This window comes from Eubalaena glacialis, chromosome 5 (assembly GCF_028564815.1).
Source record: "Eubalaena glacialis isolate mEubGla1 chromosome 5, mEubGla1.1.hap2.+ XY, whole genome shotgun sequence".
NCBI lineage: Eukaryota > Metazoa > Chordata > Mammalia > Artiodactyla > Balaenidae > Eubalaena > Eubalaena glacialis.
The window spans coordinates 104,207,198-104,233,803 of record NC_083720.1 but is presented as its reverse complement, the minus strand read 5'-3'; the positions used below and the strand labels follow the sequence as shown (position 1 = coordinate 104,233,803).

Here is a 26,606-nt window from a genome sequence, read left to right as displayed (position 1 = left end):
TAAGACTTCACAGAAGACCTGACATTGCAAGTGGGTTTTGAAAGATGAGTTGGAGTTGAGAAGGGGATGAAGTTATTAGCAAAGCATAGCGCTGTAAGTCACAGCTTGTTAGACAACAGCTCTGTCTGATGTGTGAAGTACATGGAACAGGAGTTCTACTAAGATATGGGCTGGAAAACGGGTGGAATCCAACTACTGGTCATGGTGAAGCAATAGGTGCTTATTAAACTAACAATAGGTGTTTATTAAACATCTAATATGTGTCAAAAAAGAGCTCAGAAGAGAGCTACATTTATATGACATCATATTTAAACACACGGGTGTGGATGATATCTTCCAGGAAGAGCATGCAAAGAAAAAATGAACTGGGGGTGGTGGTGGAGGAGACACTGACATGAAAGATATCACAAATAGCATATTGACAAAGTAGGAGAGAACCAGGGGAGAGTAGAGGTAGAGGCCCTGGGAAGAGATTCAGGAAAGTAGGAGTAGTCAGCGGTGTCAGGAGCTGCAGAATGATCAGATAAGATGAAGACTGCAATTTGGCATTTAGGAAGTTTATTATGAGTGAGACATAGAGCAAAGAGGCAGTGGGGATTCTGGGGATAGAGGGTAGCAGGTAGTCACCTCCCAGTTTTGCCTGGATCTGACCCTGCCCAAAGGAGTCTCATTTAAGTCAGTTTGAATACTTTGTTAGCAGCTCTTGGAAAAGGTTTGTTGAGGAAGGAGATTGAAGTTCTTGGCTTAAATGAAGGTTCTGGATTATTTATGGATTTACTTTATCCCTGTGACCCATGTCGCTAGTTGACACAAGCTATCAAGAGTTAGCTGCATTTTTTTTCTTCTTGGAAAAAGTAGGAAGAATATTTAATCACAATTGAGTTACACTAATAGAGATTTTAATGAAACTGGGCTGGGCTAGGACTGGGAGGTTGCATAAGCTATCTGAGAGTGAACGTTCCTCTGGGTGCACTCTGTGCACGGGCATAATTCTTAGGACTGAAATATACTATTCAATCCAAAGAGCTCACGGGGTTTTCATAAATGCAGTTTAATTTAAAGTCCATGCAAATATGCATAGTACATAAACGGAATTTTCTGGGAATTTTAAGCCTCCATATAGCTTACATAAAACGTAAAAAGAAAATGTTCGATAAATTTGATAGCATGGGTTTTTCCCTGGCAGTCCAGTGGTTAGGACTCTACGCTTCCACTGCTAAGGGCCCAGGTTCGATCTCTGGTCGGGGAACTAAGATCCCACACACAAGATGCACAGCGTGAGAAAAACAAACAAACAAACATGAAGTCTCACCAAACAAAGAATATCAATAAAGATAAAAACTATTGAAAATTTTTGATAGCTGGCTCATTTAAATTAGTTTACCTTCCATGGAAATCAAGGTAAAGACTATTGACTGAAACCCCGCCTCCCCTTCTACATATGCAGCCTTTCTTTGAGGATAATTGAGAGGGTCTGAAGAATTGTCACCATCTGGAGCTTAGGGATCATTTCATACAGCTTCCCCATTTTGCAACAAGGAAACTGAGGGCCACAGAGGAGAAATGATGTGTCCAAGTGCCTAGCTGTTTCATGCCAGAGCTGGAGAACGAATTGAGTTTAGGGTACTTGCTATAGGGTGAAATCCACATTCCTACTCATGCTAGCAATAAACAAGCAACATGGGTACAATCCTATTAACTCTCCTAACTCCTCTCTAGGCCTCTTTAATACTGCCAGAGTTTTCTTTCCAAAACAAATCTGTCTGTGTTATTCCTTCTGTATAAAATTCTTCAGTGGCTTCTCACTGCCTATGGGATGAAGTCCAGATTCCTTTGGATAATAAACGCCTACCTATTTCTCTGGTCCCACTTCCTATTTCTCTGGGCCCACTTCCTGCTCCTCGAGCTCTGCCTTTCAGACACACTTACCTGTGGGCAGTCCCAGACTCACGTTCTCACACCTTTTCTCTATCCGTTTCTGGGATCCCCCTGCCCCTCCCAGTGCTTACCAATGCCTGGTCATCGACCAAACTCAGCCGAAGCACCACCGCCTCCCAGAGGCCTTCCCGTACCTTTTCCCTTTGTGCTGTCTTTCTAGGAGGTTGCATATCTCTGTATAATACCTGCCACATTGATTGGAAGTCATTTGCTTATATGTTTGACTATTCGACTAGGAGATCCTTGAGTTCAGAGAGAACGTCTTACTCATTTTCACATTCTGAGCACACAATGCCTAGGATGTGTAGGTGCTCAGTACATGATTGTGGAATTGAATTGAACAATAACAACAAATCCAGTAGTTGTGAGTCCCTAATAGAAAATTTAGGTGAGATTATCCCATGAGCCCTTACCAGTTTGAAACTGCCCTGCTTTGCCTACCGCTTCCATCTGTTCTTCACAACCTTATGGAGAGATTGGTCAACTCGTTATTCTCCAGGGACACCACGTGCATTTATTCCTCCCCGCCGTGCCCTTGTCCGTGGTGTTATCCCTACCTGGCAAGCCCGTCTCCTTGTTTATCTAGGAGTTATTGACTACCTATATGTCTGACGTCGTGCTCGGCTCTTATCTTCACCTGTCTAAATAGGACCCTGCCATTCCAGGTCACCTCAAGTCCTATTCACACTTGCATCTTCTAACCAATGCCCTCTTTATCACTTTATCACTTCCTATAGGTCCTGTGTATTTGATATTTAATATAAACTATCTTTTATGTTTAATTTTCATTCTGGGACTATTACGTACCTATTCAACTAAGTTATAAGACTCTTGAGGGCAGGAACTGTATCTTCAGCTCCTAACTTTAGGAAGTGCCTTAATAAATGTTGGCCAGTGATTGAGAGGACTCAGGGGACTTTTCCACGGTGAGGCTTTGTGATTTTGCTACTGGATTCAGCTGAGTGTGATTCTCACGGAGGCGTTTCAGGCTGGCCATGGTCAGGGATTCTGGAATTGAAGGGTGACTTTCAGAAGCATAATTGTCCATGTTCATTAAAACTAAATATCTCCCAGATGGGAAGACTAGATCATGTAGAGATTTTTCCAATTTGCAGTGATTTATAGACATAATACAATAGCAATTAAAATCTGATTGGGTTGGAGAGAAGAGTTTATCTGAAAGAATAGCCAGAATTTACAAAAGAATTTCTATTTTTGAAAGGCTATCCCTATTAGATCTTAAAGCACAAAAAGTTATAGTAGTTAAAATATTTTTGTACTCATCCACAGATTGAAAACATATCAGTCTTTTGTTGTATGTATGTTTCATATTATACTATAATGCATATGTAAAAAATGCGTGTAACTGGTCTAATCTTGCTCTCAGTCTTCACTGGAGCAATAGTGGAAAAAACCTTAATATGCTTTTTCCTTTCCCCTTCCTAGGGGCAGCAGGGGAAGGAAGCAGATTATCCAAGAAAAGGTATTGGGAAGTATTTCAAAAGTCCATGTCCCTTTCCCATGAAAATTTAGTTATATGAGTGAAGAGATAACATAAAACAGTGGCGAAGGGCAGATTTTTTCTTAAAAATATTGTTGAGATGACTACTTAGCAATATGGGGGGATTAATTTAAGCTATCTAGTAAAATAAGTACCAAATAGAGAGTACAAAAAGAAAAAAAAAGTAAATATAAAAAAATCAGACCACAGTCTAGCATGAAGAAAATAACCTGAAGATTTATCGAACTTTAGAGGGGGGGGTGTATTTTATGTGTTTGGGGTTTAGAATGGCTTAATGATGACCTTGTAGCATGTAAAGATCTACAGTAATTGTCCTGACTATCCGGCACTGTGTCCCTAAGCGCACCTGGAGCAAAGTGGTTCAGTAACTACTTGTAGAAAGTGGGGACACGTGGATGTCTGAGCGAGCGTGTGCACCCTGCAGTGTTACGAGCTGTGAGAGTTCTCTGGGTGCCTGTTTTGACTCCTTTTGAACCCTGGAGAGAGGTGGCGGAAAGACCTCATGGGGCCATCAGGCATCACTTCTGACCCTTCAGGACTGTGCTAGTCTTCATATTCTATGGGAAGAAGGCAGAGGAGGATGAGATCTTGGAATCAAAAGATAAAAATATAGGGCTTCCCTGGTGGCGCAGTGGTTGAGAATCTGCCTGCCAATGCAGGGGACACGGGTTCGAGCCCTGGTCTGGGAGGATCCCACATGCCGCGGAGCAACTAAGCCCGTGCGCCACAACTACTGAGCCTGCGCGTCTGGAGCCTGTGTTCCGCAGTAAGAGAGGCCGTGATAATGAGAGGCCCGCGCACCGCGATGAAGAGTGGCCCCCACTTGCCGCAACTAGAGGAAGCCCTCGCACAGAAACGAAGACCCAACACAGCCATAAATAAATAAATAAAATAAATTAAAAAAATATATATATATAAAGCTCTTTCAAGGATGTAGGATGGGGAGGGAGTGGATTGGTGGATGAGGTGAATTTCTAAATACTCTTTAATCTTAATCCTCTTCTTTTTGTTTTGGTAAGTAAAACGCTCATGTCCCCATTTCTTGCTAAAATAACTAATAGAGCGGGGCGAGCCGGAAAAGGCATTCCTTCGTCTGGATTTTTGTTAGTTTCATGAAAAAGTGCTTACTTTGTGCCTTCAGAGAGCTAAAGAGAGGAAGACAGACATAACCCTTGCTTTGGAGTTTATCATGTGAAAGTAACTGGTCTTTGTTAGTATTTTCCTTGTGGCATTGTGTTTTCAGAGAACGCTCAATGTTAGACTTCGGCACATTAATTAGCCTTGGAAGCGTATGAATCCAGAATACATTATAGTCATTTGTCTTGGCCTTGCTCGTGTGCTGCGTTCATCATTGTTTTATTTTTGAACACGGCTCCTTCTTTCCCTCTTGTCTGTTGCGTTATTAATAGTAGTAGGAGCTTCCCGGCTTCAGTCAGTGGCGTGCCTGAGAGGGACGTTCAAAAGAGATAGGAGGGGCGCTTCCCCGGTGGCGCAGTGGTTGAGAATCTGCCTGCCAATGCAGGGGACACGGGTTCGAGCCCTGGTCTGGGAAGATCCCACATGCCGCGGAGCAACTAGGCCCGTGAGCCACAACTACTGAGCCTGCGCGTCTGGAGCCTGTGCTCCGCAACAAGAGAGGCCGCGATAGTGAGAGGCCCGCGCACCGCGATGAAGAGTGGCCCCCACTTACTGCAACTAGAGAAAGCCCTTGCACAGAAACGAAGACCCAACACAGCCATAAATAAATAAATTAAATAAATAAATAAACCCCAAAAAAGAGATAGGAGGGATTCATCTCCCAAGTAATTTGTGTGCCGGGGAGTGCCACTCCTTAGAAACCCTGTCCTTTGTAGCTGACGTGGTTCCTGATAGGGCTGGCATAGAGGGTGAACCACGGCCACCAGGGTAGACAGGGAGAAACTGGACCTTAGAACTAAAGCCCTCCTCCCCGCCCCTCCCCGGGTAGACAGGTGCTAGGAGAGCGCCAGTAAGAGGCACCAGCTGACAGTGGGAAGAAAGAACAGGCAGGTAGGCAGACCACGGCACCCAAAGCCGGGGCAATCCTGGAGGAGGGTGTGAATGTAGAGAGCAGGCAGCGGGGCATATGGGAGTTGATGACATGCAGTGGTTAGGAAGGGCAGCTTTTAGAAGCAACACAAATGTCCATCAACAGATGAATGGGCAAAAAGTGGTATATACATGCAATGGAATATTATTCAGCCTTAGAAAGGAAAGCAGTCCTGACATATGCTACAATGTGGATGAACTTTGAGGACATTATGCTAAGTGAAATAAACCAGTCACACACAAAAAAACACTGTATGTATTATTCCACTTATATGAGGTTCCTAGATTAGTCAAATTCATAGGTAGAGAAAGTAGACTAGTAGTGGTTTCCAGGGGCTGGGGGAACTGGGGAAGGAGGCGTTATTTAACAGGTGTAGAGTTTCAGTTTCGTAAGATGAAAAAGTTCAGGAGCTCAGTTGCACAACAATGTGAATGAACTTAATATTACTGAACCGTACACTTAAAAATGGGTACTATGGTAAGTTTTAGGTGTATTTTACCGCATTTACAAATTGGAAAAAAAATCAAAGATGATCTAAAAGGAAAAAAGGAAGGCAGCTTTGAAGACAGGCTGCCTGAGTTCAAATCCTGGCACAGACACTGACTGGATGGGTGCCTTTGGGCAAATCAGGTAACCTCTCTGAGCTTTGGTTTTCTTTTTCAAATGGGACTGACAATAATAATACCCATACTATAGGATTTGTTGTGAGAATTAAATGAGATACTATATGTAAAACCCGTGGCACTTAGAAGAACACAACAGTGTTAGTTTTCACCATGATTATCAGAATAATACGTGACCTTTTAAGCGTACAAGCAGGCAGTTTTCTTTAGGATGTCTGTCAGCATTCTAAGGGCATAGGGTCCCAGATACCAGGCTCAGATTCAGTTCTTAGTGGGGCCTATAAAGAACAAGGTGTGACCTCATGCCAGAGTCAACAAATATTTATGGAGTACATGCTAGGGGCTGGGTTCTGCTCAAAGTGTAGAAAGACAATAATATAATCCTGCTCACAGTATGGTGGGTGTATTGTCAAGTTATTAAAGGGAAAATCCAGTTATATGAATTATGATACCTAATAAGGACTTAGATATATTGCAGAACCGCAGTCAGTTATTAGAATTATACCACAAGATAAAAATTAGATTAAAAACAAAGGTGATGCTATTTATTAAGATTTTGCCAATTCCTAGTGCCATAAATCCCAGTTGAAACTATCTTGAGCACATAATTTAATTTACTGCTTTACATAGTGAACATCTGGTTGTATACCTGGCTTCAGGCATGGTTGGACCCAGGTGTTCACGCATTTTTCTTAGGCAGTTCTTTGTGATGGGGTTAACATGGCCACTAATGCCCTTGGTTTATATTCTATAAAATCAACACTCCTGTTCTTCCTCTTTCTGTTTCTTTTCTTCTTCCAGTCTTTTCCTTTCCCTTTCTGAACCATGCCACTTAAAAGCCATTAAGGGGGGCTGAGCAAGCTAAGAGTCCGCTGGGGGCAGGGGTGGAAAGCCAAGGTAGCACAGAGCAGGGTGTTGGACCCAATGGGGGTGCGGAGGGCAGCCCAGAGGGAGGGTGTCCTGTGCAGGGGGGGATAACAAGAGCGCCCAGTAGGACAGCTGCTCAGTGTATTGTGTGAAAGCCTGAGTGGGGTGAGGAAGTGCCCATCCAGTGCAGGTGCTGGAGATCAGGCAGGATGGGGAGGGGGTCCAGAGCAGAGGATGGCCTGGCATGGAGTGTTGGAGCCCAGCCGGGATGAGGAGGGTGTCTGTGGACAAAGGTGGCCCAGAGTGAGGTGCCAGTGCCTGAGAAGAGTGACAAGGCTCTCCCTGTGCGGGCAGGCAGCTCCCGGAGAGGGTCCGAGCCCAGGCAGGGAGAGGAGGGGCCGGATTCCCGCTGTGAGAGAAACGTGGTGCAAGTATGGGAAGGGAGAAAAATAAAATCAACCCTGTGATACTGGATTGGAATTGGAGGTATTGGTGTGAATTCGTGAGTTTCTGGTTGTGGATGGATGGATGGATGGATGGATAGATAGATGGAAAGGTAGAGATGTAGAGTAAAAGATCAATATAAATGTAAATGTGTGTCTCTGCAGTAGATATTGCTTTTTAAATATAAATATCCTATGGTTTCTAAATACCATTCTCCACTGAAAGGAGCCAGGGATTCTTGGAGAAATGGCCAATTGAAGGGTTGGGCAGGGAAGGCAAAAGATGAACCTGCAACATTTTGTGCATGAAAGTAAGGAAGCACTCAGAGAATGAGAGGGGCATGTCCAAAGGACTCAGGAGCAGTTTGAAGGGCTCCACACGCCACATCTGGGACAATTCGAGCTTCAAAAATAAATGACGACACTAAGAGGTTAATACCCACTGAATAAAACAGGGAACCGTGAGTTCAAACTGACACAGATTGAACGTTGATGAAGGACTATGAAGAACAGACCTATTCATAGTCTCACCACAAAATACTTATTCATTACGAAGGGAAAAGGCACGGGAAGGTGGCGAGTCCAAAAGAAAGGCTGAAGTGCTGGAGCTGGAGATGTCCCGTTGCACCGGGAGGCTGACTTCTACAGACTTTTAAGTCCCTCGTCCTCTGGCTTCCACCCGCGTTTGGCCGATGGGCTGTGGCGGCAGGTGCTGGGAGGGTGAGGGGTAGACTTCTCTGCCTCTTTGCCAGCTGGGTTGCGGTGTGGAAGCTGCAGCGTTCCCCGTAGCGCTCTCTCCTAGGCTACAGCTCTCCCTTCGGTCAGCGGTGGTAATTACTGACCACTGATGTTAGCTTGGGGTGCGTCCCCACCACCCCTTGCTGGTTTCCCTTGATCCTGTCCACACCTCCGTGCAACATCCCTCCATTAAACTCTCGCTAGAGTGCCCTCTGTTTCTTGCCGGGAGCCTGACTGATACAGCCATATGGCACTGTTACCAGAGAGAAGGGCAGACAGATGTTCAGCAGCAACGATGGTGACTCACCACTGCTCCCAGATTAGACCATCCAGTCATCTCCCTTTGGATGGGGCTGGGTCCAGTGACCCAAGGTGTGAGAAGAGAATAAAATCAGAGAAAGGGAATCTAGAAGGACCTGACAGCAGCTCAGTGACCAGAGAGGAATTTTGTCCCAGTCATTTATACCGGAAAGGAAGGACTCCTTAAACTTCTGTTGGAGAGTGAGATACTTTCCCTCTCTCTCAGTTAAGGAGGCGGGGCCCTACATTATGAAGAATTGCAGTTCAGAACATCATAGGCCTTTTGAGTTCAACTGTCTTTATGATTTCTTCCAAAGAGGTTCCGATTAAGAAACAATCCACAGGGAAGGGGAGTATCTTCTTTCAATACCGTGCAGTCTTGACTGCGCTGTTATCACCTGGCAAATCATTAAGTGGCAGACGCTCCTGTTTCTGGAACCTTTCTTTTTCAGCCATTTCTTCTTTTGTGTTCTGGAAGGCAAGCACAGACAAGGACGTGAAGTGGGAGGAATTTTAATGTCACATCAATTCAGAGGTGTCCCTTGGCCCAGCCTCTGAACATGGGGTGACACTTCTGAATACAGCCTGCTAAGAGAGCCGGCTAGGACTCACATGAATTATTGGGTTGCTAATCACCCCATTTGAGAGTGAGCCCATTAAATTAGCCTGCAGCTCCAATTAAGGGAACTCAGACCAGAGACCATATTTAAGAGGGCTCCCTTGTCAGTTTCATCCAGGGGTTTAAATTGAATTCTTACTGTTGGTAGGGAAAACTGAAACATGTCCTAATTCTGCTAAAAGTAGCAGAGAAATCATATACTGGGGTGCCTTTTCCGATGCGGGCAGGATCGCTCGTGGGGAGAAGGGGTGGTATCTGCTAGGAGAGGTCACTTACATTCCCTTTTGGTTTCCATTCAAGTCCTGCTTGCTATGTACTCAATCATGACTGCAGACTTAGATGTCAGAATGCTCATTTTCATAAATAAGTCTGGAAAACAGAAGCACATTCATCTCTTGCTGTTTTCAACTTTGGAGTAACTTTACAGAACCCACTGTTTTAATTAACACTGACTTAACAAGAGTTCAGGTCAGAATTCCAGGAGAGCTTGGTATAATTTGACTATAGAAGAAAATCAAGGATTTCTTTTATAACGTTTCCTTCAGCTGCTGCTGCCACTTTTTTATGTACGCTGTGTGTATGTGGGGTGGAGGGTTAGCCTTATGAGGTAGGCTATTTTTATTTAAATGTCTTGAAGACTATAATAAAATACAAGGCAGGCATTCCCCAGATCAGGTGCACCTTATCTGTGAATGTTTGTTGCAGATGTGGTGCCAGTTAATTAATAACCCTTCCCCTTCCTGCCTCACCACAAAGCTGCTCTGCTCTCCTTCCCTTCTGCCATTTGCTGCCTCTAGAGAACATCTTGGGGTCCTTGGCCACTGATGCCAGCTCAAGTCTGACTTGGGTACATTTCTGATCTACTACCTTTTCCCTACAACTTCCTTTCTTTCTCTTGAAACGATTGTTTGTGCAACACAGTTTCTGGGTATTCTCTGATTTTCACTACTCTAGACTCTGCTAAATCCTTCCCTGGGCAGTTATTCCCATATAAATAGTGTAGTAGTTTTTAAGACCATGGGCTTTGAATCAGACCAACTAGTTCAAGTCTTGGTTCTGCCACTTAACAACAGTATGAGTTTGGGCAAATTATTTTGCTTCCTATGCCTCAGTCTTCCCCTCTATAAAATTGAGATAATAATACAATTATACTTATCTCTTAGCCATGTTATGTGGGTCCTGTAAAAGATGTAAGTTGGATGGTGTGCTGGGAACACATTGTAAGTGCTCAGAAAAGGTGAGTTGCTGATGTTGTTTATTATTTTTATTTTAGTTTCTTCTTTATCTTTCTTCCTTCCCCATCTTTCCTCTCTTTTCAGTCTTATTTATTTGAGGAAAACAAACTTTTTCCCCCATTTGATTGTCTCCTCTGATTCTGTGTTGGACCACAGGTGACAATGGGCAATAGTCAGTCCCCAGTGAGGGCTGGCCTGGGCACAGTGTGCCCTGCCACAGGGAGATGCTTAACAACCACTTTGTTTTCCTGCTTTTCTTCACCCCTTAGTAGTCCTAAGTGACCCTATTCATAGCTGCTACAGAGCAGAGTAATGCTGGGTTGCACTTGAATCAAGAAAAGCAAAACCATCTGCTTGGGAGGGGAGGTGCGGGGGGAGCATCAGACATGAGCCATCATTCATTAGCAGTGAATACCATTGTCCTAAAATTTCTAGTAAGGCCACTTCAGAATTCCAGAGTTTCTACCGTAGTCTCCATCTTCTTCAAATTTCACATGCTTTTTTATTTTTCAAAATGTATAGAAAAAGCAAAATGGTTTCTTAATTGATTTTTAGTATTTTTATGCTTTGTATAGGTGTTAGTACTGTGATAGTATACTATTTTTTTTATTGAACTTGCAGAGCATTTTGCTTATATCAGAGGTTAAGTAGGGCCTGTGTTGTAGCCTATAAAATTACTTCTACGTGGAAATAAGCTCTAAGTCCTTAACACCTAACTAATGAAAGAAATTTTTAGAAGGCCACACATGTGTAAGTGTGGACTTAATGTATAACATGATATGTACAATGCAGGTGGTATTTTACCAGGCCCAACCTCCATTCTGTCTAGATAAGACATTTACCAGAAGAGATCAAAGAACTCATTTAATGTCAAATGAAAATGTTATTTCTCTGGAACTGGATTGGCTTTTGTATTAATCAGGATTCTCCAGACAAACAGAACCAGTAGAACTATATTTCTATATATGTATATATTTCTCTCTCTTTCTATCTCTCTCTATATATTTCTTCAAGGGCAGGAAAAGATGGACCTCCCAATTCAAGAAGATAGGGAATTTGTTCTTCCTTAGCCTTTGCTCCCATTTGAGGCCCCAACAGTTTGGATGGTGCCCACCCATACTGGTGAGGCTGGACCTCTTTTCTCAGTCTGCTGAATCAAATGTTAATCTCTTCCAGAAGCATCCTCACAGACATACCCAGAAATAATGTTTTACCAGATATCTATCTGAGCATCCCTTAGCCCAGTCAAGTTGACATAAAATTAACCATCACAGCTTTTAATCCCTTTTATAAATGGAAGTCTTGTCTTTTAGGTCATGTTTGCTATTATGACTTTGAGTTGAGTATAAAGGCCATATTCACAGATGTTTATGGCATATAATATGATATAGAAACCCAACTAAATTTCTAAAAATATACATAAGCACGGAATCTGTGTGCTCATGTTTTTAAACTGGAGAGGTTAAAGAACCGTTGCAGATCTGCTTTTGGAGTAGTTTGAGTACTTTACCAACATTCAGCCTGTTTCAATTATCCTGTGCCACCCACTGGTTCAATCAGATTAAGAATTTTAACACCAGGCATTTAAAAGAGAAAGGGAAAAGAGGTTCATTTATTTGTATTCTTCAAAGAGAAAGAGAGAGAGAGGGCATTAACGCCATTTTCCATATTTTCCTACTTCTCATCCCAAGTTACCACCATTCTTGGCAGGCAAGTGGTCCTTAAGTTGTAGTTAGTGGACCATGTATCTATTTGAATTTCCTTAGATGCTTGTTAGCATGCACATTCCTGGGAGCCACCCCAGACCTCCTGACTTGGAATTTCTGGAATTGAGTTTCAGCAAATTATATGGTTAAGAGCCCCCTAAATGATCTTTGTGAACTCTAAAGTTTGAGAACCACTGATCCAGACATTCTTCCTTAGGATGTATGTGGTTGACAATGAATGTGATGATAATGGCCCCTTTTGATTCATGATTTGGTTTTGCTGGACTTCCATTTTTGGATTCTTTTTTTTAATTAATTAATTTATTTATTTTTGGCTGTGTTGGGTCTTCGTTGCTGCACACGGGCTTTCTCTAGTTGTGGCGAGCGGGGGTACTCTTTGTTGCAGTGCGCGGGCTACTCATTGCAGTGGCTTCTCTTGTTGCAGAGCACAGGCTCTAGGTGTGTGGGCTCAGTAGTTGTGGCTCCGGGGCTCTAGAGCACAGGCTCAGTAGTTGTGGCGCACGGGCTTAGTTGCTCCATAGCATGTGGGATCTTCCCGGACCAGGGCTCGAACCCGTGTCCCCAGCATTGGCAGGTGGATTCTTAACCATTGCGCCACCAGGGAAGCCCCCATTTTTGGATTCTTGACTTCTTTGGGATAGATTTGTCAGGGTCTATGTAATATCAGTTTGCTAGGGTTACATAATAAAATGTTACAGACTGGGTGGCTTAAACGACAGAAATTTATTCTCTCACAGCTCTGGAGGCTGGAAGCCCAAGATCAAGGTATCAGCAGAGTTGGTTTCTGGTGAGATCTCTTTCTTTGGCTTGCAGATGGTGTCTTCTTTGTCTTCACTTGGTTTTTCCTCTTCATTTTATAAGGACGCCAGTCATATTGGATTAGACCTATCCATAGAACCTCATTTTACCTTATTTACCTCTTCACAAGACCTATCTCTGAATATGGTCACATTGTAAGATATTGGGAGTTAGGAATTCAACATATTAATTTTGGGGGGAAACAATTCAGCCCATAACAGAAGGAAGTGTACCCCTGATTGGTCTCTTGGTCTCTCTTCTAAGGCAGCAGGAAGGACGTAGGGACGATTACAACGTGCTTTTCATTGGCTTTGCTCCTCCTAAGCTCCATTTCTTTGAATGTCTAATTACTTTGATAGTCTAATTACTATTGGCTCAACTGCTTTAAATGACTACGAGCAGCAGTTCTCAAAGGAAATCTGAGAAGCCAAAACTCTTTTCATAATGTATATTAAGAAGATGTTCTTTGCTTTTTTTACTAGGTAACATCTGCACTGATTGTGCAAGAGCAATGGTGGCTAAAACTGTTGATGCTTTAGCATGGATTAAGGCAGTAGCACCAAGTTGTACTAGCAGTCATAATTTCACCACTGTGCATTTGTATTGCAGGAAATAAAATAGCAGTTTCACTTAAAAATGCCCTTGATGAAGTAGGAAAAATTAAGTTTACTAAATTTCAGTCTTTGAAATTTTCGTATCATCTTTTTAGTATTTTATGTGACAAAATGGGAAGTATGCATAACGCGCTTCTACTGCATAGAAACATGCAGTGGCTGTTTTGAAGAAAAGCACTTTGATTGAATTGTGAGCCAGACTAGCCTTTGTTTTCATGAAACACCATTTTAACTTCAAAGGACAAGTGATAGGTGAACTCTTAACCAGAGTCTTATTCAGACTCATGTAGCTTGCAGACATGTTCGCAGAAATGAGTGAAGTGAGCCTGTCGCTTCAAGAAAAGCAACTGACAGTATTTGTTACCCATAATAAAATTCAAAGCTTTCAAGAGAAAATTAGAAATTTGGAAAACTTGTATCTGTTACTGTGAGCTTGATAGTTTACCAAGAGTTGAAGATTTTTCTGGTGAGGCTGGTGATGAACAAACGTGAGTTTTTTCCATATTATGTAATGAAATGTGTCAGTGGTTGGGAAATCAGCATAACTCACTGAACCACTGTTTTCCAGATGATCCAATGCATGCTGCTACAAACATGTGTGGGTGAAAAATCTATTCAAAGTGCAAGATAGACCAACCAGTTTTTATGTAACAGAGTATAAAAAAGTTCATTGGTATGATTTATTCTACATAGTAACTAACCTTTAAGAAACTACCAATTGTCAAGTTTTGAGGTCATATCAGAGAAGAATATTCACAGTTATTTGAAAAGATTATTACAAATATTTTTTTCCTTTTCCAACTACATAACTGAGCGAGTCTGAATTCTTTTCATTTACTTCAGCCAAAAACATATCATATCAAAATAGATTAAATGCAGAAGCTGATATGAGGATCTGTCTTCTATTTAAGCTAAACATCAGAGATTTGCAAAAACATGAAAAATATACCATCTTCTCACTAATTTTTTCTGTTTAGGAATATACATAAAATACATAAAAATATGTTATTTAACATGTAGTGGGTTTATTATTGCTATTTTAAAATGAATTAATAAATGCATATTTTAAAAAATTCTCATTTCCAGTTGCTAGGACAGTGATTGTCAATGGATATAACCCACATAAACAAAAGCTCTTTGGGGACCCCTATAATATTTAAGAGTGTAAAGTAATCCTGGGATCGAACAATTTGAGGACTACAGACTAGGCTTTTTTCTATGTACGGTGTAGTAATTCGTTTAGAGTTTACTTTGATTCATGGTACACTTAATGCCAAATGTATTCACTATATGAATGCTAAACATAGTAAGCTTGATTTTGCTTTTTTCTTACTGGGAGAAAAATCATAATGGTATCTATACCAAAATATTCTTAATTAATGCTTGTTTTACCTTTCCTAATTCCAAATAAGATTAGATAATCTTGAACAAGTTGGAAAATAAAAAGCCCTCTATAAGAACTAATGTTTTGGAGAGCTTCGTTTCCACCTACTGAAAATACATTTAAATTAGCAGAGATTAAAATCTTCTCTATTGAAATGCACTTGGAAATCTCGCCATAAACGTGCCCTTTGCTTCATTCTGCCTCTATTTTCTCTTTTTCCAATTTATAGACCTTTTTTTTTCTTTTCTCTCCTTCTTTTCTTTCTTCCTTTCCTCTTCTTTTATTCATTTCCCCTCCTTTCCCTTTGCCTTATTATAGCTGGAAGTTATTTGCTCATGCGTTGCAGTTTTCAGTTTCTGCTGGTGTCCTCTAAGAAAGATGCTGAGTTGGTAAATATGAGCCAGGCATTGACAAAGTGTAGGTGCATCTTTGCTGTCTCAGCTCCAGGACTTAAACAGTCTTCCATTCAGTATGTAAAACTCAACACTGGAGTCTATGCTCTGCTTCTATTCTTAGATTTCCAGAGGCTGTGAAGGAAGGTTAGGGGAAAGGATTTTTAAAAATTAATTAATTAGTTTTCTTTTGGCTATTAAATGAAAACTTATACCTTCTAGAAGAAATGACTTCAGAATAAGTTCTACCATTATATTATGTTCTTCATAAATTTCTTTCTCATTTTTCCTCTAGTCCAAAAGTCACTCCCGAGTTGGCCTGAAATCAAGCACCAAGCAAAAGGTATGCTATTTTCCCCCTCTGCATTGCTCCTTTAAAAAAATAATTAGTTTGGTGAGTGCTTATGTTTTTTCCTGAAAAGAATGACTTGTTTTTGGAAGGCAAGGATTACCCAGAAACAAAGTGTTTTTGGTTTTCATTTACTTTGCCTGCATAATTGCAAAAATGAAATTGGAGAGAGATCCTTGAATTGAAATGGAATCTAGCAGCCCAGTGACAGAACCTCGGAATTGCCATGGCTTACAAACAATTCTGAAAGCAAGGTCAGAAGGTACTCTCCCAGATTCAGCTCTTTTATTTTCTTAGCCCTTCACAGTGAAGGGATTTGTTCCTGTCTCAGTTCATATTTTTACTAAACTTCATTCTCTCAGCATCTGCTGTGGAGAATGACCCTCACCTATGACCTGTGGTGAATTGGCTAAATCATGAGCTCCGTGAGTCAGAAAGAATTGACTTCAATTCCTGATTCTGTCACTTTACTAGCTATGTGACCTTGGATATATTTGTATGAAGATGATTGCATCTCTTAATGTAGTATATTTTAAGGATAAAATGATATAATATATGTGAAAGCACTTATAACCCAGTGCCTAGCACAAAATAGGCACTTAGTAATTTTTTAAATTCTATAATATTTCATTGATATTTTAGATGTAAAAAACAATAGAAAATTTGAAATTCTAAAATTTTAATCCTTAGATGCACACTTTTTTTTTTTTTTTTTTTTTTTAGAGATGGAGTTGGGCTCTTGGTCTGAGGCTAGCAGGCTGCCACTCCTTCTTCTTTTTATTTTTAAATTTAATTTAAATTTTTTATACAGCAGGTTCTTATTTGTTATCTATTTTATACATATTAGTGTATACATGTCAATTCCAATCTCCCAGCTGATCCCCCCCGCCCCCCCCAACTTTCCCCCCTTGGTGTCCATATGTTAGTTCTCTACATCTGTGTCTCTATTTCTGCCTTGCAAACTGGTTCATCTGTACCATTTTTCTAGATTTAACACATATGTGTTAATATACAATATTTGTTTTTCTTTTTCTGACTTACTGCACTCTGTATGACAGTCTCTATATCCATCCATGTCTCTACAAATGACCCAATTCGTTCCTTTTTATGGCTGAGTAATATTCCATTGTATATATGTACCACATCTTCTTTATCCATTCGTCTGTCTATGGACATTTAGGTTGCTTCCATGACCTGGCTATTATAAATAGTGCTGCAATGAACATTGGGATGCATGTGTCTTTTTGAATTATGGTTTTCTCTGGATATATGCCCAGTAGTGGGATTGCTGGGTCATATGGTAGTTCTATTTTTAGTTTTTTAAGGAACTTCCATACTACTCTCCATAGTGGCTGTATCAATTTACATTCCCACAAACAGTGAAAGAGGGTTCCCTTTTCTCCACACCCTCTCCAGCATTTGTTGTTTGTAGATTTTCTGATGATGCCCATTCTAACTGGTGTGAAGTGATACCTCATTGTAGTTTTGATTTGCATTTCTCTAATAATTAGTGATTTTGAGCAGCTTTTCATGTGCCTCTTGGCCATCTGTATGTCTTCTTTGGAGAAATGTCTATTTAGATCTTCTGCCCAGTTTTTGATTGGGTTGTTTGTTTTTTTAATATTGAGCTGCATGAGCTGTTTATATATTTTGGAGATTAATCCTTTGTCCGTTGATTCGTTTGCAAATATTTTCTCCTATTCTGAGGGTTGTCTTTTCGTCTTGTTTATGGTTTCCTTTGCTGTGCAAAAACTTTTAAGTTTCATTAAGTCCCATTTGTTTATTTTTGTTTTTCTTTCCATTACTCTAGGAGGTGGGTCAGAAAAGACCTTGCTGTGATTTATGCCAAAGAGTGTTCTTCCTATGTTTTCCTCTAAGAGTTTTATAGTGTCCTGTCTTACATTTAGGTCTTTAATCCATTTTGAGTTTATTTTTGTGTGTGGTGTTTAGGGAGTGTTCTAATTTCATTCTTTTACATGTAGCTGTCCAGTTTTCCCAGCACCACTTATTGAAGAGACTGTCTTTTCTCCATTGTATATCCTTGCCTCCTTTGTCATAGATTAGTTGACCATAGGTGCGTGGGTTTATCTCTAGGCTTTCTATCCTGTTCCATTGATCTATATTTATGTTTTTGTGCCAGTACCATATCGTCTTGATTACTGTAGGTTTGTAGTATAGTCTGAAGTCAGAGAGTTTGATTCCTCCAGCTCCATTTTTTCACTCAAGATTGCTTTGGCTATTTGGGGTCTTTTGTGTCTCCATACAAATTTTAAGATTTTTTGTTCTAGTTCTGTAAAAAATGCCATTGGTAATTTGATAGGGAGTACATTGAATCTGTAGACTGCTTTGGGTAGAATAATCATTTTCACAATATTGATTCTTCCAATCCAAGAACATGGTATATCTCTCCATCTGTTTGTGTCATCTTTGATTTCTTTCATCAGTGTCTTATAGTTTTCTGAGTACAGGTCTTTTACCTCCTTAGGTAGGTTTATTCCTAGATATTTTATTCTTTTTGTTCCAATGGTAAATGGGATTGTTTCTTTAATTTCTCTTTCTGATCTTTCATTGTTAGTGTATAGGAATGCAAGAGATTTCTGTGCATTAATTTTGTATCCTGCAACTTTACCACATTCATTGATTAGCTCTAATAGTTTTCTGGTGGCATCTTTAGGATTCTCTATGTATAGTATCATGTCATCAGCAAACAGTGACAGTTTTACTTCTTCTTTTCCAATTTGTATTCCTTTTATTTCTTTTTCTTCTCTGATTGCTGTCGCTAGGACTTCCAAAACTTTGTTGAATAAGAGTGGCACAAGTGGTCATCCTTGTCTTGTTCCTGATGTTAGAGGAAATGCTTTCAGATTTTCACCATTGAGAATGATGTTGACTGTGGGTTGTCATTTTTGGCCTTTATTATGTTGAGGTAGGTTCCCTCTATGCCCACTTTCCAGAGAGTTTTTATCATAAACGGGTGTTGAATTTTGTCAAAAGCTTTTTCTACATCTATTGAGATGATCATATGGTTTTTATTCTTCAATTTGTTAATATGCTGTATCACACTGATTTATTTGCGTATATTGAAGAATACTTGCATTCCTGGGATAAATCCCACTTGATCACAGTGTATGATCCTTTTAATGTGTTGTTGGATTCTGTTTGTGAGTATTTTTGCATCAATATTCATCAGTGATATTGGTCTGTAATTTTCTTTTTTGTAGTATCTTTGCCTGGTTTTGGTATCAGGGTGATGGTGGCCTCGTAGAATGAGTTGGGGAGTGTTCCTCCCTCTGCAATTTTTTGGAAGAGTTTGAGAAGGATGGGTGTTAGCTCTTCTCTAAATGTTTGATAGAATTCACCTGTGAAGCCATCTGGTCCTGGACTTTTGTTTGTTGGAAGATTTTAAATCACAGTTTCAATTTCATTACTTGTGATGGGTCTGTTCATATTTCTATTTCTTCCTGGTTCAGTCTTGGAAGGTTATACCTTCTAAGCATCTGTCCATTTCTTCCAGGTTGCCCATTTTATTGGCATAGATTTGCTTGTAGTAGTCTCTTATGATGCTTTGTATTTCTGCCGTTTCTGTTGTATCTTCTCCTTTTCATTTCTTATTTTATTGATTTGAGTCCTCTCCCTCTTTTTCTTGATGAGTCTGGCTAATGGTTTAATCAATTTTGTTTATCTTCTCAAAGAACCAGCTTTTAGTTTATGGATCTTTGCTATTGTTTTCTTTGTTTCTATTTCATTTATTTCTGCTCTGATCTTTATGATTTCTTTCCTTCTACTAAGTTTGGTTTTTGTTTGTTCTTCTTTCTCTAGTTCCTTTAGGTGTAAGGTTAGATAGTTTATTTGAGATGTTTCTTGTTTCTTGAGGTAGGATTGTATTGCTATAAACTTCCCACTTAGAACTGCTTTTGCTCCATCCCATAGGTTTTGGATCGTCGTGTTTTCATTGCCATTTGTCTCTAGGTATTTTTTAGTTCCTCTTTGATTTCTTCAGTGGTCTCTTGGTCATTTAGTAACGTTTAGCCTCCATGTGTTTGTGTTTTTTACATTTTTTTTTCCCTGTAAGTTATTTCTAATCTCATAGCATAGTGGTCGGAAAAGATGCTTGATATGATTTCAATTTTCTTAAATTTACTGAGGCTTGATTTGTGACCCTAGATATGATCTATCTGGGAGAATGTTCCATGTACAATTGAGAAGAAACTGTAATCTGCTGTTTTTGCATGGAATGTCCTATAAATATCAATTATATCTATCTGGTCTATTATGTCATTTAAAGCTTGTGTTTCCTTATTTATTTTCTGTCTGGAGGATCTGTCCACTGGTGTAAGTGAGGTGTTAAAGTCCCCCACTATTATTGTGTTACTGTCAATTTCCTCTTTTATAGCTGTTAGCATTTGCCTTATGTATTGAGGTGCTCCTATGTTGGGTGCATATATTTACAATTGTCATATCTTCTTCTTGGATTGATCCCTTGATCATTATATAGTGTCCTTCCTTGTCTCTTGTAACATTCTTTATTTTAAAGTCTATTTTATCTGATATAAGTATTGCTACTCCAGCTTTCTTTTGATTTCCATTTGCATGGAATATCTTTTTCCATCCCCTCACTTTCAGTCTGTATGTGTTCCTAGGTCTGAAGTGGGTTTCTTGTAGACAGCATGTATATGGGTTTTGTTTTTGTATCCATTCAGCAAGTCTGTTTCTTTTCGTTGGAGCATTTAATCCATTCACATTTAAGGTAATTATCGATATGTATGTTCCTATTACCATTTTCTTAATTGTTTTGGGTTTTTTTAATAAGTCCTTTTCTTTTTTTTTTATAAACTTATTTATTTTGTTTATGATTTTTGGCTGTGTTGGGTCTTTGTTGCTGCGTGCGTGCTTTCTCTAGTTTTGGCGAGCAGGGGCTGCTCATCGTTTGCGGTGCGCAGGCTTCTCATTGCGGTGGCTTCTCTTGTTGCAGAGCATGGGCTCTAGGGTGCATGGTATTCAGTAGATGTGGCACGTGGGCTCAGTAGTTGTGGCTCACGAGCTCTAGAGTGCAGGCTCAGTAGTTGTGGCGCACAGGCTTAGTTGCTCCGCGGCATGTGGGATCTTCCTGGACCAGGGCTTGAACCCATGTCCCCTGCATTGGCAGGCGGATTTTTAACCACTGCATCACCAGGGAAGCCCTGTAGGTCCTTTTCTTCTCTTGTGTTTCCCACTTAGAGAAGTTCCTTTAGCATTTGTTGTAAAGCTGGTTTGGTGGTGCTGAATTCTCTTAGCTCTTGCTTGTCTGTAAAGCTTTTGATTTCTCTGTCAAATCTGAATGAGATCCTTGCCGAGTAGAGTAATCTTTGTTGTAGGTTCTTACCTTTCATCACATTAAATATATCGTGCAACTCCCTTCTGGCTTGTAGAGTTTCTGCTGAGAAATCAGCTGTTACCCTATGGGAGTTCCCTTCTATGGTATTTGTCATTTTTCCCTTGTTGCTTTTAATAATTTTTCTTTGTCTTTCATTTTTGTCAGCTTGATTACTATGTGTCTTGGCATGTTTCTCCTTGGGTTTATTCTGCCTGGGACTCTCTGCACTTCCTGGACTTGGGTGGTTCTTTCCTTTCCCATGTTAGGGAAGTTTTCAACTATAATCTCTTCAAATATTTTCTCGGGTCCTTTCTCTCTCTCTTCTCCTTCTGGGACCCCTATAATGTGAATGTTGTTGCATTTAATGTTGTCCCAGAGGTCTCTTAGTCTGTTTTCGTTTCTCTTCATTCTTTTTTCTTTATTCTGTTCTGTGGCAGTGAATTCTACCATTCTGTCTTCCAGGTCACTTATCCGGTTTTCTGCTTCAGTTATTCTGCTATTGATTCCTTCTAGTATATTTTTTCATTTCAGTTATTGTATTGTTCATCTCTGTTTGTTTGTTCTTTAATTCTAGATGTTTTTTCTTTAATTCTTCTAGGTCTTTGTTAAACATTTCTTGCATCTTCTTGATCTTTGCCTCCATTCTTTTTCTGAGGTCCTGGATCATCTTCACTATCATTATTCTGAATTCTTTTTCTCAAAAGTTGCCTATCTCCACTTCATTTAATTGCTTTTCTGGAGTTTTATCTTGTTTCTTCATCTGGTACATAGCCCTCTGCCTTTTCATTTTGTCTATGTTTCTGTGTATGTGGTTTTCATTCCACAGGCTGCAGGATTGCAGTTCTTCTTGCTTTTGCTCACACACATTATGCTTAAATCATGTTAATTGCTGGTGACACATAGGGCAATGATGTAAATAGGTTTTTAGGATTTGGAGAAGTTTGTGCTAAAAAATTATTCTTCTGGTGTTGATGTTTGAACTCTTTGGAGACCTTGACTAACCTCTCAGGATAATGGATACCTTAACTCAGAATACCTTTCTTGATGTCAATTGATAGAGGAAAACACACTTAAGAGGTGTTTAAGAAGATTAAAACAGGTAACATCTGTGAATGCACTAAGCCTAGTCCCTAAGTAGGTGGTAGCTATTTTTATTAGAGAAACATCATGTTGACTGGAAGAAGAGGGACAGACGTGGGCTCTAACCCAGCTTCAACACTTTGAAAGTAATAGCTGACCTTGATATGGCCAATCCTGTGCTCCAGGTACAGTTATGAGCACTTTACAAGGACAAACTCATTTAATACTCTCAGGTAGGTGTTCTTGTGTCCCTCAGGTTCAGCCAGGAGAGTAAAATCATGCCAATAATTTGAACAGAGTGAATTTGATATGAAGAACTGTTAAGTGTTTATAAAGTTGTGAACCAAGTAATAGAAAGAGTGAAAAGAGCTCTAAGGTATAGGGTAGGGGTAGCAGTTCCAGGAAGCAGCTATTACCCCCAGGGCTGAGGGAACAAAGGAAAGAGTAGAGATTACTAAAACTTCTTAGATACTTAGAGGAAGGGCCCCACTGAGCTGAAATGCAGTCCTCTGAGGAGAGGGTGCTGGCCAGCAGACTCTAAGGCTGATTCTACAAGAACAGTACAGACTGGATTCAGTGGCTCTGCAGGAAGGAGAGAAGGGTGGGGCCACTGATTGAGGCTCAGAGGAAACACCCAGGAAGGAGCAAGTATCTTCTTCCTCTTCCAGCTTGGCAGCCCTCTCTAGCGCCCTCTACTGACAGAGCTAACACGAAGCCAGTTGACTAAGCAGGAATGTGTTTTGCAGAGTCCCTGGCCTAGCATCACAGATCTGGTCACAGAAAGATGGGTTTGGCCATGAGAGACTGGTACACTTACTAGCTCCACGTGTGTTAAGCTGTGTTTACCCAGTGCTATAGTGTGAATGTTTGCGTCCTCCCTCCAAATTCAGATCCTACCCTCCAAAGGTGATGTTATTAGGAGGTGGGGCCTTTGGGAAGTGCTTAGGTCATGAGGGTGGAGCTCTCATGCGGGGAATTAATGCTTTTATAGAAGAGACCCTTCCACCATGTAAAGACACAGCGAGAAGTCTGCAACTCTCACCTGACCACGCTGGTACCCTGATCTTGGGCTTCCAGCCTCCAGAAATGTGAGAAATAAATTTCTGTTGTTTATAAGCCACCCAGTCTGTGGCATTTTGTTATAGGAATGGACTAAGACGCCCATCTAGGAAGAGGCAGGGTCAGAATTTAAACCTAGGCAGCTTGGCTCCAAAGTTCATGCTTTTCAACCTCTTGAACAAGTGACCATGGGTAAAAACACTTCTCTAAAGTTTACTTTTAAAATCTGCAAAATGAGGATGATAATTTCTAACTTGTAAGGTTGTTCTAAGGATTAAATAAACAATGTAAATGATGTGCGTATCATATTTCCTGGCACATAGCTTACTATATATGGCATTTTTCCTTCTTCGAGTATTCATTTTGCCTCAGTGAATATATGTGTAGTTTTGAAAGTATTGCCTTTGCCTTGGGGTGATCCCATCTCAGATGGGTTGTTTATTTAGTTGATTATCTCTCCAGCTTAGCATAGTTGGGTGTTTACATTGGAAAGTGAACAGCAGAGAGAATTTAGTGCTGGAGCTCGATCAGTGGAGGCTTTATTGATGATGTCCTTAAAATCAGAGTTTATCAGGGCCTGTATCAGAGCACTGAGTTAGTCTTTCTCTTTGGATGTTAAGTGGTGGGGGAAATCACTGAATGCATTCATTCATTCCTTTATGCAACAATTATTTATTGCATACTTAATTGCAGCAGACACTGTGCTAGGCATGGGGGTGATATAAACAGACATACAGACCCTGCCCGAAAGGCTATTTCTTACAGTCCAGGTGGAAGAGTGATGCAAAAATTCAAGTGCTCATTTTCCCTCACTCCTCCTTGGCTTTAATAGGTGTGCATGTATGTATGTTTCTTGTTACGTAGATATAATGCCATCATGTGGATAAAATATCTATTGGGCCTACTATGGAGTCAACGAGTATCCAAGGGAGATTGTATGGGGGTAGAGGTGTGAGGGCAAGGCCTGTCCTGAAGGACAAAGTCACTCATTAACCAGGGGAGAGGCAAGTCTCAGACCAGACACAGGGACTGAGTGGGAGGGTCTGGGAGGCAGCAGCACTGAAAAGATCTTTGGTCCCTGGTGGTAGGTCATAAGATGTTTCTGTGCAGGGGTATGAGAGTTAAGGGCTCCAGGGTGTGTACTGTGATGCAATGTGGGCCCTTTTTCTCTAGAGTGTTCTGGAGAGAGCCTGGAATGGGCAGGGCCTTAGAGCCCTGGAAGTAGCTAATTGGTGGGATCAGGAGCCTCTTCTGTTTTTTTGCTTTATTTCCCCTCTATGTTTATTTTCTTTTTGTTTATAAGTGCAAAATATCTTAGCATCCCTAAGGGAACTAAGGGAAGGGCTTTATGTGTGTGCTTTGGCCAGAACTTTAAGGGGAAGCTGGCCTTGGAGGCTAGCATGGTAGTAAAGGCATTCAGGATGCTCGTGAGAGAACTCCAAGGTCGTGGTCATGTATTCAAGGTCATACTAGGTCTTGTTGATCTTTCTAGAAATTCTGGTGAAGATTAAGGAGGTTAGGTTATATTGAGATATGTTTTGTAGGACATGGGAATGCCAAAAGCTGTTCTTGACCCCCTCAGCTCAAGGGAATCAGAGGAAAATAAATACTTAGAGGGCATAGACAGGCAAATGAATATTCTATTACCCCAATGTAGAATCTCAGTGAGCTTTGCTGAAATAAATAGAAGACTCTTTGTCTCGTTCCCACAAAACTTTCTGCTCCCCAAGTATATTTTCAAGATTAATAACAATATTAATGGTAAAAATAACATGCAATCAACGTTCTGGTTGCTTTGCAAACACTCAATGGTAGCACTGTTTTCCTTAGATTTTAATCAAAAAGAAAATTGAACTGCCAAAGCCTACAGTTAACAGATTATTTTAAATATTCTCAGTCTCCTGCCGAAACATTTCTGTGGCGTTCAGTGATCTCAAGTTTACTATATCCTTGCTTCCATCAAAGCCATCTCCTCAGATCTGAAAAATAAATTCACAGTAAGTTACACTTGAATTATATGGCTTAAAGTATAATCTCTCCTAAGGGTATTTGCATTTTAATAGGTGACAGAGCTAATGAAATCGAGTTGAAGGGGTGGAATTCATGGCATTAGCAAACAGGGAACAATTTTTCATTGGTAGAAAGATCTTATCCTTGCTCCTAAAATTACATCGTTTACTTATAAGACTGATTCAGAAGGAAACATTAACTGGTTAGATGACCTAGGGTCACAGATGTGTATAGTTGGTAGGGAGTCAGTGATCCAGTTTGGAGCACAGAGGCCGGCCCTAGTCTCTTCAGCCCACGATCATCTCTTCCTCCCATCGCGTTCCCCACCAACCTCATTGTTAATGAGTGTAATGTCACTCTTTCCCACGGAACTGTAAGCTCTCCTCCAAACACAAATTGTGTTTTCTTAATATTTGTACCTTTCCTCTACTCCCTTCTCTCTGGCACCTAGTTTCTGAGAACTTCCTAAATGTTGATAAGCATACTGAAAAACACCCCGTGCCCCATTTACACCTGAGCAACCCATGCCATGGCCAGTAATGGACCTCAGTGTTAGTCTCAGGTCCCTGGAGTAGTAGCTTCTAGCTTTTCCTGCTACAGAAGAAAAAAGGCTCTTGAATGTTTTCCGTGGTATTGTTTTCACTTGCTAATTCTATCTTCATGCTCCACGAGTGGTGTTCTCTTGTCCTTCTGATTCCTCCATTCAGCTCCCCACTCCCCCAAACCCCACCACAGGAACGGCCTCCCCAGCTCTCAGTATCCCGCACCACAGTGGTCCGTTTGTCATGATTGATGAACCTACACTGATGCCTCATTATCACTCAAAGTCCATAGTTTATCTTGGGGTTTGCTCTTGGTGTTGTTCCTTCTATGGGTTTGGACAAATGTATGACATGTATTCACCATTGTAGTTTCACATAGAATAGTTTCACTGCCCTGAAAGCCCTTTGTGCTTTGCCTGTTCACGTCTCCACCCCCAACCTCTGGCAGCCACTGATCTTTTTAGTCTCCACTGTTTTACCTTTTTCAGAACGTCATGTAGTTCGTATAATACAGTATATATAACCTTTTCAGATTGGCTTCTTTCAGTTAACAATTTAATGTTCCTCTGTCTTTTCATGGCTTGATAGCTCATTTCTTTTTAGCACTGAACAATATTCCATTGTCTGGATATACCACAGTTTGTTTATCCATTCACCTACTGAATGGATAAAACTTGATTGCTCCTAAGTTTTGGCAATTATGAATAAAGCTGCTATAAACATCCACGCACACATTTGTGAGTGGATATAAGTTTTCAACTCATTTGGATAAATACCAAGGGGTACGATTGCCGCATCCATTTTTCTTTATAATTTTCTTCTCGCGAATGACTCTCAGCCTTTGCTTGATTGTCCTCAAGTGTCTGCCCCAACTTGTGTGTTTTCCCACTTGTGCTTCCTATTCTTGGCTGGGTATTTCCTGAATTGAGCCTCTGGCATCCCCAA

At 40.6% G+C, this 26,606-nt stretch overlaps 1 protein-coding gene across 2 annotated transcripts in view; it reads left to right on the top strand.

Moving 5' to 3' along the window:
- The window catches only part of RASGEF1B (RasGEF domain family member 1B), a 563,490-nt gene that overhangs the window by 101,627 nt on the left and 435,257 nt on the right, over positions 1-26,606 (top strand). For both annotated transcript variants that reach the window (XM_061192412.1, XM_061192411.1), the window contains exon 2: positions 15,564-15,611. In XM_061192412.1, coding sequence (XP_061048395.1) covers positions 15,564-15,611 — 48 coding nt within the window. The remainder of the gene's footprint in view (positions 1-15,563; positions 15,612-26,606) is intronic.